The sequence below is a fragment of the Carya illinoinensis genome, chromosome 3 (genome assembly GCF_018687715.1).
Source record: "Carya illinoinensis cultivar Pawnee chromosome 3, C.illinoinensisPawnee_v1, whole genome shotgun sequence".
Lineage (NCBI taxonomy): Eukaryota > Viridiplantae > Streptophyta > Magnoliopsida > Fagales > Juglandaceae > Carya > Carya illinoinensis.
This window is the reverse complement of record NC_056754.1, coordinates 51,280,120-51,290,080: the sequence shown is the minus strand read 5'-3', so window position 1 is coordinate 51,290,080 and position 9,961 is coordinate 51,280,120. Positions and strand designations below refer to the sequence as shown.

The 9,961-nt window shown below is 34.9% G+C and overlaps 1 protein-coding gene and 1 pseudogene across 1 annotated transcript; both read left to right on the top strand.

Moving 5' to 3' along the window:
• The first annotated feature begins 853 nt into the window (after positions 1 to 853).
• On the top strand, positions 854 to 3,743 carry LOC122305184 (probable glycosyltransferase At3g42180). The gene is made up of 4 exons (XM_043117534.1): positions 854 to 1,290; positions 1,421 to 1,581; positions 2,269 to 2,623; positions 3,018 to 3,743. The coding sequence occupies exons 1-4, from the start codon at positions 934 to 936 to the stop codon at positions 3,678 to 3,680; spliced, it is 1,536 nt and encodes a 511-aa protein (XP_042973468.1). The 5' UTR covers positions 854 to 933; the 3' UTR covers positions 3,681 to 3,743.
• Positions 3,744 to 6,195: 2,452 nt separating this feature from the next.
• LOC122305183 lies at positions 6,196 to 8,614 on the top strand (annotated as a pseudogene).
• Positions 8,615 to 9,961: the final 1,347 nt, after the last annotated feature.

Below are 9,961 nucleotides of genomic sequence, written 5' to 3'. Positions count from 1 at the left end.
AATGTATATTTGTCCAAACGGTCACTAAAGACTCGTGGTCAATGCAATACAGGAAAAAGCTGATATATTGACCCAATCCGCACGGCAAGAAAATTATTTATTATTTATTAATTAATTTTAATAAAATAATTAATTTTAATTAAAATTGATTATAAATAATTTTTTAATTATAATAAATTAATTCTGATTTTATTATAGTGTCGGGTCTACAAAAACCATGGAACACGGCACAATGTGTATAGTTGGGTAGTGGCCACTTAAATATAATGCTTGATCATGATCATGACTAGTCGACCCATCAACATCGATCGATCCCATGCGCTCCCATGACTTCGGTTTGGGATATTTGGGTGTAGAAATATTAGTGCGTATAATATATATCTAATTAGACATGAAGTCGATCCCATTAATTGATCACATTGTTGACCATATAATATAAATATATACTTGTAAAATTAATATTATTCCAAGCAACCACTAATTATATATTAATCTGTATACATATATATATATATATTAATGTGTCCCTAAATTATTTTTTCGTATGATTTTATTAATGGCCATTTGATTGAGATCAGACGTTAGAAATTATTACTAACTAATTAATTATAAGGATGGAAATTATAATAGGAATGTAATCTTTACCAAAATTTAAACGTTTCCCTATCTAGCCACTAATTAAGTAATCAAATATTACATTCCTATTTTATATCATAGAAGAATTAATTAAGTTTTCAAAAATATAATTTTTGCTTTTGGAAATTCATTAATATAGACCATGACTTACAATTTAATTTTCGCCATATATATATATATATTTCATCTCTCTCTCTCTCTCTCTCTCTCTCTCTCTCTCTCTCTCTCTCTCTCTCTCTCTCTCTCTCTCCCCAATCTCTCTCTAGCAGAAGAAGAAGATTAAGATATACAGCAGCCATGGCAACGGCCTTGAGCTTTCGTTTACCTATTCCAGTTCCTACTTTTCTCCTCCCGATGATCATGCTCCTTATGATCCTTCTGATGATCTACTTGTCCACCAGCTTAAACAAAAGTAGCCTGCATGATGATGATGATCACTTGCATGATATTCTTCTTCCAGCTTTCATGCCAAGTTTTCACCATACACAAACCAATAATTACCAATTAACAGCCAAACAAGTTTCACCAGCATCTGCTCCAACCGTGTCTGCACATCAATCTGATTCAGTACTGCTCATGCGTGGTCCTCCGCCCTCCTCAACTCCCTTTACTCATGAACCCAGGAACCATACTTCTAATTCCAGCCATATCAAAGTACTGCGACGTCGTCTTTGATCATCATCACAAGTCATATAAATATATATATATATATATGTATATATTCAAACTTTTTCCTATATAATTATAAATTGTGTGTACGTTTCTGGTGTTATATATTGTGCAGAAGAAGAGTAGTACGGAACGGATTGAAGAAGACTTGGCTAGAGCACGAGCGGCTATTCGCAAAGCGATTCTTACCAGGAATTTTACGTCCCACGACAAGGGATCAGTGATCGGTTTCATCCCGAGAGGATGCATTTACAGAAATGCCTATGCCTTTCATCAGTAAGTGATCATCATGCATGTTGATCATATCACATACATGTATATATTTGATTTCCTTTATATATATATATATATATATATAATCATGACTTTCTGTTTTACATCTAATATATATATTTAAAGCATAACCAAATATTAGAAAAAGTTCTTTTCATAATCTTTTTAATCATCCTTCTTTTCTGACATTGCATTAAAACTCATTAGACGCGGCCACGAGATGATTATTATAAAAATATTATGATTAGAAAGATGATGAATATCATTACGTACTCAACTGATTAATGACATGATTGGAAACTTAGGGTTTACAATTAGTAACATCTAATGATATGTAATGATATGATTGTACCAACTTCTTACATTATATATACACAAACAATATAAATAGTTTCATTTTTCGTCATCCTCCATCGATTATTATGTTCTAATGGTTTGCCTTAATGTTCTATGTATGTATATTATATAATATAAGAAAATTACTTATTTACGATCAATTCTTTTCAACGAACTGACTATTTTCACAAATACTTGTTTTTCTTGTTAGATCTATTGGATACTTTGCACTTTAAATTATCAAAACTAACACATTACACCTTCAAAATTTAAAGAATTTATAATGTTTCACTATTTTCTAAATAATGAAAGACTAAGGATTTTTGTTAATGAGTATTGTGGGTTGACCAACAGGAGTCATATAGAGATGGTGAAGAGATTCAAAGTGTGGACCTATAAGGAAGGAGACCAACCATTGGTCCACGATGGGCCCACGAAGAACATTTACTCCATCGAGGGCCACTTCATCGATGAAATGGACGGCGGTAAGAGCGCCTTCATGGCCCATCATCCCGATGAGGCCCATGTGTTTTTCCTACCCATAAGTGTTACCTACATCGTTGAGTACATCTACCTGCCCATCACCACCTACGATCGTGCTCGATTGGTCCGTATTGTCACCGATTACATCTACACCATCCGTAAAAAATACCCATACTGGAATAGAAGCAGTGGAGCTGACCACTTTTTAGTCTCTTGTCATGATTGGGTATGTACTATTGCATTTTTGTTTTTACTTTTTATTATTTTTTGCAAGCGTTAATTCCACCACCGTCATTATTACTTATTTATTGTAATGTAAATTTAATAAATCACATAAAATTATGTTAATTTATAAATTTATTTTTATATTTATAGCACTTCTTTTAAATATTTTAGGACGTATATGATTTGTTCTTCTCGTAGATTTAAAATACTCAATTTAGTTATCAAAAATTTTATATGGAATCATTTTTACCTATTCTTTATATGTTTTATTAATGTGATTGATTGTGTTATTTTTTTTAATATAAAATAATTATTTTAACCAATCACATCAGTTAGAAAGATTTTTATTATGTTTTTCACACATCAATTAACATATATTCGGCTTCAAATTTCAGGCACCACAAGTGTCGAAAGGGAAGCCTGAACTCTACAAGAATTTCATAAGAGTGCTATGTAATGCCAACATCTCAGAAGGATTTAAGCCTAAGAGAGACGTCTCGTTACCAGAGTTTAACTTAGAACCTTTCAAGCTCAACCCTCCTCGCGACATCGGCCTACCCACTGCCAAGCGCACAATCCTCGGCTTCTTTGCTGGAAGGGCTCATGGAGACATCAGGAACATCTTGTTCACACATTGGAAGGACAAAGACGATGATATCCAAGTGTTTGAACACCTTCCTGAGAACCAAAATTACAGCAAACTCATGGGACAAAGCAAGTTTTGCTTGTGTCCAAGTGGTTATGAAGTAGCAAGTCCAAGATTGGTGGAGGCAATTCATGCTGGGTGTGTCCCTGTTATAATTTCTGATTACTATGTTCTACCCTTCAGTGATGTGCTTGATTGGAGCAAGTTTTCACTGCAAATTCCAACAAACAGAATTCCAGAGATCAAGACAATTCTGAAAGGTGTTCCAAACTATCAGTACTTGAAAATGCAGAGGAGGGTGACAAAAGTGAGAAGACATTTTGAGATGAACCGACCAGCAAAGCCTTTTGATGTTTTTCATATGTTGCTTCACTCTGTTTGGCTTAGAAGACTTGACATTAGGCTACCGTAGTGTAGTTTCCTTTACCCATGGTATACGTACAGTTTCTAAGAAGAATTCAATACGTTTCATGAATCATGTTTATGGGAGAGAAAAAGAAAAATCAAATTTGCAACGAACTTAATTAAGAGAAGAAGAACAAACATCAAATTAATATTGGCATGTAGGTTTTTTCACCCCGAAGCAAGTCGTGGGTATGTAGAATAATAGAATTTGGATCATGGGTGGGGAAGATTGTGGAAGGATGGGCTCTTCAAGTAAGTTCTGTTAGTTTAGGAATGGTTTGTGTAAACACACCACTTATTATGGAGATTCTTTTTACAGAAACGCTTCAGAACGAATACTCCTATATGCGTTTAACAATGGAGACCAATTAAGCCTTGCCACGTAAGCGCTACATTTTTAACATGTTGTACCGCGATGCAAGGGAAAAATCTTCTGTATCACTCTCTCTTTCTCTCTCTCTCTCTCTCTCTCTCTCTCTCTCTCTCTCTCTCTCTCTCTCTTCAGGAACCCTAACATTACCAGCTAAATTTGAATCTTCTGGGTCGGCCATAGAGTAATGTGATCAACTTTTTCTCCAAATCAAATTCAAGGAGATCAACTTCAAATATGTCAAGCCCGCCCGTTTCACTGTAAGCTAATGTGATCGGCTTTTTCTCCAACCTTCTCCCAAATATGTTATTTTAGCATTATGTTGAAGCTTCAATTTGCATTTCACTCGATTCTTTGTGAGATTAGTATGCCCATTCCCTACAAGCTTTTGGGTTTTATTTTAAGAATTTTTATTTCTGTCTTGTTCTTCTTCTGTATCAGATAAATTTCTATTCTTTTCTTTTTCGATTAACTTATAGTTCAACTGCTGAGAAAATATTGAAGAAACCTGAGCTTTCAAATTTCAAATCAACGGAAAACTAGAGTTATGTCCAAAAGCATTCAAATTGCACGATTTTAGTACTTTTTTCGTTTTCAATTTTCTTGGTAGCCAGATAGGGGCTAATGCTTTTCTTATATAGTTATGTTAGTGTCAAATTATTATTTTTGTTTTCTTTAAGACATCTAAATATGTTTAAGAAGTTTTGTGATTTGTCACAGTTATTGACTAAGATGGCAGAGCCTTCTAACGTTCTTCATGTTCAAGAGGGAGGGAGGGGGTTTTATGGGTTTCGTTTTGCTTGGATGGCTTAATCGGAGAGATAGATGTCAGATGGCTTTCTGGATTTGCTTGGATCGGTTCAAAAGAGAGACAGAGAAAAGAGAGATTTCCGTGCTGCGTGAAAAGAGAGATTGAGAGGGGGGTGGGGAAGGGTCTTGACAGAAGGTGCATTCATTTCCATGTTGGATGAGTTCCCCTGCATTGCGGCAAACAAATTTGAAGGTGCAGGCCTTACGTGGCTTTCACCCATTGGTCTCCGATAAAGAGACATTGTATGACAAATCGGTTTGAAGTTATTTTCTTCTTTTTAATATTACAAAAGATAAGTATTACAACTTTAAAGAGATCTCGTAAAAGTCAACTCACAAATTGATATATCTTTATATGATATGTTAAAAGTAATTTTACAATATAACGTACCGGATTAAATTATGTCAGTTTGTAGATTTACTTTTGTGATGGGGAAATACTTTAAACAAAAATAGATTATACAAAAGTAAACCCACAAACGGATGTGGTTTGATATACTACGTCAAATTATAAAGTTATTTTTATTGTAAAGTAGATCTAATAGATTCCATAAATCATATCAATTTTAGATTTATTTTTGTTTAATCTCTTTATATATGTAACACTTTTTTGAAAATAAATTTTTTTGTGATTAAAATATTTAACTCTTGCCATATATTTAGCGTATAACAAGCTTACAAATTGACAATAAAACTATATTCATTATCAATTTGTAATATATATATATATAATGAAGAACTAAACACAGGTGATAGCCGTTTGGTTTTTACATAGAGATATTCCCCTTTCTCTCTAGAAAACTCCATTCTTGTGATAGCTGTTGCTGGAGAGGAGGGTAGGGCTGTGACATTCACCCTCCTCTCCTTCTCCTTTTCCTTTTTGCACTCTGTATACACTTTCAAAGTAGTATTTTTTTCCTCCTCTCTCATATGGTTTGGTTTTAGTTAGATTTGCTACTCCCTAGCCACCTTCAGCCTACATGCGCCGCACCACCATTTCCTACAGCTGCCGATCTACTGGGATGACACGGAGCGGTGCCAAAATTCTCATTCTCACATGCGGCTTGTTGCCGCGCGTCATCTTCACACACTGCTGCACTCCGATGGGTACATGTGTCGTTCCAGCCACTTCATCTCTCCTAGATCTTTCAGATTTGGGCCACCCCATCCTCTTCTCACCGACGTGTGGTTGTCTCACGCCATCACAAGTGTGCGGGATTGCATATGATCATTGGCCGCAGATCAGTCTATTCGATGCCATGCTTTCTACTATATTTTTGCTTTCTCTAACCGGTAATCTCGAAGAAAGGATTATGGATCTCTGGTGTAATATATTGTGCAGAAGAAGAGTAGTACGGAACGGACTGAAGAAGACTTGGCTAGAGCACGAGCGGCTATTCGCAAAGTGATTCTTACCATGAATTTTACGTCCCACGACAAGGGATCAGTGATCGGTTTCATCCCAAGAGGATGCATTTACAGAAATGCCTATGCCTTTCATCAGTAAGTGATCATCATGCATGTTGATCATATCACATACATGTGTATATATATATATTTGATTTCCTTTATATATATATAATCATGACTTTCTGTTTTACATCTAATATATATATTCAAAGCATAACCAAATATTAGAAAAAGTTCTTTTCATAATCTTTTTAATCATCCTTCTTTTTTGACATTGCATTAAAACTCATTAGATGCGGCCACGAGATGATTATTATAAAAATATTATGATTAGAAAGATGATGAATATCATTACGTACTCAACTGATTAATGACATGATTGGAAACTTAGGGTTTACAATTAGTAAGATCTAATGATATGATTGTACCAACTTCTTACATTACAAACAATATAAATAGTTTCGTTTTTCGTTGTCCTCCATCGATTATTATGTTCTAATGGTTTGCCTTAATGTTCTATGTATGTATATTATATAATATAAGAAAACTGCTTATTTGCGATCAATTCTTTTCAACAAACTGACTATTTTTAGTTAAAATGAATATATTTTCGTCATAAATAGTCTTTTTTGTTGTAAAAAATTAATCACAAATACCCGTTTTTCTTGTTAGATTTATTGGATACTTTTCACTTTGAATTATCAAAACTAACACATTACACCTTCAAAATTTAAAGAATTTATAATGTTTCACTATTTTCTAAATAACGAAAGACTAAGGATTTTTGTTAATGAGTATTGTGGGTTGACCAACAGGAGTCATATAGAGATGGTGAAGAGATTCAAAGTGTGGACCTATAAGGAAGGAGAATAACCATTGGTCCACGATGGGCCCACGAAGAACATCTACTCCATCGAGGGCCACTTCATGGATGAAATGGACAGCGGTAAGAGCACCTTCATGGCCCATCATCCCGATGAGGCCCATGTGTTCTTCCTACCCATAAGTGTTACCTACATCGTTGAATACATCTACCTGCCCATCACCACCTACGATCGTGCTCAATTGGTCTGTATTGTTACCGATTACATCTACAGCGTCCGTAAAAAATACCCATACTGGAATAGAAGCAGTGGAGCTGACCACTTTTTAGTCTCTTGTCATGATTGGGTATGTACTATTGCATTTTTTTTGGCTTTTTATTATTTTTTGCAAGCATTAATTCCACCACAGTCATTATTACTTATTTATTTTAATATAAATTTAATAGATCACATAAAATTATGTTAATTTATAAATTTATTTTTATATAATAATATTTTTATATTTATAGCACTTCTTTTAAATATTTTAGGACGTACATGATTTGTTTTTCTCGTAGACTTAAAATACTCAATTTAGTTATCAAAATTTTATATAGAATCATTTTTACGTATTCTTTATATGTTTTATTAATGTAATTGATATTGTTTTTTTAATATAAAATAATTGTTTTAACCAATCACATCAGTTAAAAAGATTTTTATTATGTTTTTCACACATCAATTAACATATATTTGGCTTCAAATTTCAGGCACCACAAGTGTCGAAAGAGAAGCCTGAACTCTACAAGAATTTCATAAGAGTGCTATGTAATGCCAACACCTCAGAAGGATTTAAGCCTAAGAGGGACGTCTCATTACCAGAGTTTAACTTGGAACCTTTCAAGCTGAACCCTTCTCGCGACATCGGCCTACCCACTGCTAAGCACACAATCCTCAGCTTCTTTGCCGGAAGGGCTCATGGGGACATCAGGAACATCTTGTTCGCACATTGGAAGGACAAAGACGACGATATCCGAGTGTTCGAACACCTTCTTGAGAACCAAAATTACAACAAACTCATGGGACAAAGCAAGTTTTGCTTGTGCCCAAGTGGTTATGAAGTAGCGAGCCCAAGATTGGTGGAGGCAATTCATGGTGTGTCCCTGTTATAGTTTCTGATTACTATGATCTACCCTTCAGTGATGTGCTTGATTGGAGCAAGTTTTCACTGCAAATTCCAAAAAACAAAATTCTAGAGATCAAGACGATTCTGAAAGGTGTTCCAAACTATCAGTACTTGAAAATGCAGAGGAGGGTCACAAAAGTGAGAAGACATTTTGAGATGAACCGACCAGCAAAGCCTTTTGATGTTTTTCATATGTTGCTTCACTCTGTTTGGCTTAGAAGACTTGACATTAGGCTACCGTAGTGCAGTTTCCTTTACCCATAGTATACGTACAGTTTCTAAGAAGAATTCAATACGTTTGGTTTTGACAGAGAGATATTCCCTTTCTCTCTAGAAAACTCCATTCTTGTGATAGCCATTGCTGAAGATGAGGGTGGAGCGGTGGCTTTCACCCTCCTCTCCTTCTCCTTTTCTTTTTCGCACTCTGTATACACTTTCAAAGTAGTATTTTTTTTTTTTCCTTTCAAAGTAGTATTTTTTTTCCTCCCCTCTCATATGGTTTGGTTTTGGTTAGATCTGCTACTCTCTGGCTACCTTCAGCCTACACGCGCCGCACCACCATTTTCTATAGTTGCCGATCTACTGAGATGACGCGGAGCGGTGCCAAAATTCTCATTCTCACACACGGCTTGTTGCCGCGCGTCATCTTCACACACCGCTGCACTCTAATGGATACACGTATCATTCCAGCCGCTTCATCTCGCCTAGATCTTTCAGATTTGGGCCACCCCATCCTCTTCCCACCGACGTGTGGTTGCCTCATGCCATCACAAGTGTGCGGGATTGCATATGATCATTGGCCGCATATCAGTCTACCCGATGCCATACTTTCTACTATATTTTCGTTTTCCCTAACCTGTGATCTCGAAGGAAGGATTATGGATATCTCCAAAAATCACCTCAAGATAACAAACAACGATACACCCGCCACACTCACCGCTTTAAGCGGAGCTATTCGTAATTTTTTACGAACATATTATTACCGTCTTTTAAGACGGCATCCTCTTGGGAGGATATGGGTGAAGACTAATAAATTGGTTACTAAAATCTTTTTTTTTTTTTTTAATCTACCTCTTTGCACTATTATTATTGTTCTGAGGCTTTTGTTGGAGAACCCCACCCCCTTCTCATATATAATTTTTTTTACTTTTTTAATAAAGTCTACTCGCTTGTTTAGAAAAAATATATGTATATATATTATATCAAGTTACTTAAACCTGTAAAAATGTTATAAACTATATCAAAAAGGACACATAAAAAAAGTCGTAAATTCTATCATAATATGATTAAAGACATTAAAGAAACTTTATTAGGCATATTCAATTGATTCGATTCAAATGCTAAGTAATTGTGAATTAAAATATCAACGACCATGATTAATTACTTATTTTCCTGCAAAACTGCTTTTTAATGATTAATTTAGTTACATGGGTGGTGATCAATGTCCAATCATTTATAATAAAATCCAAGAGCTCATGGAAGGGCGGTGCTATTCCCACAGCTGGGTGCTCCTATTGGAGCACTGCTAATACTTTTTGAGATTTTGTTTTTTGTGTTTTTTATATGGGCTTTGCTATATACAGTCGGCAAATGTAGTTGGTGTGCAGTCGGTTGTACGGAATGAATAAAAAAAATTATAAAAAAATTATTTTATATTCAGGGGGACCTACATGAATAAAAAAAAGTTATAAAAATAATTTTTTTTTTCA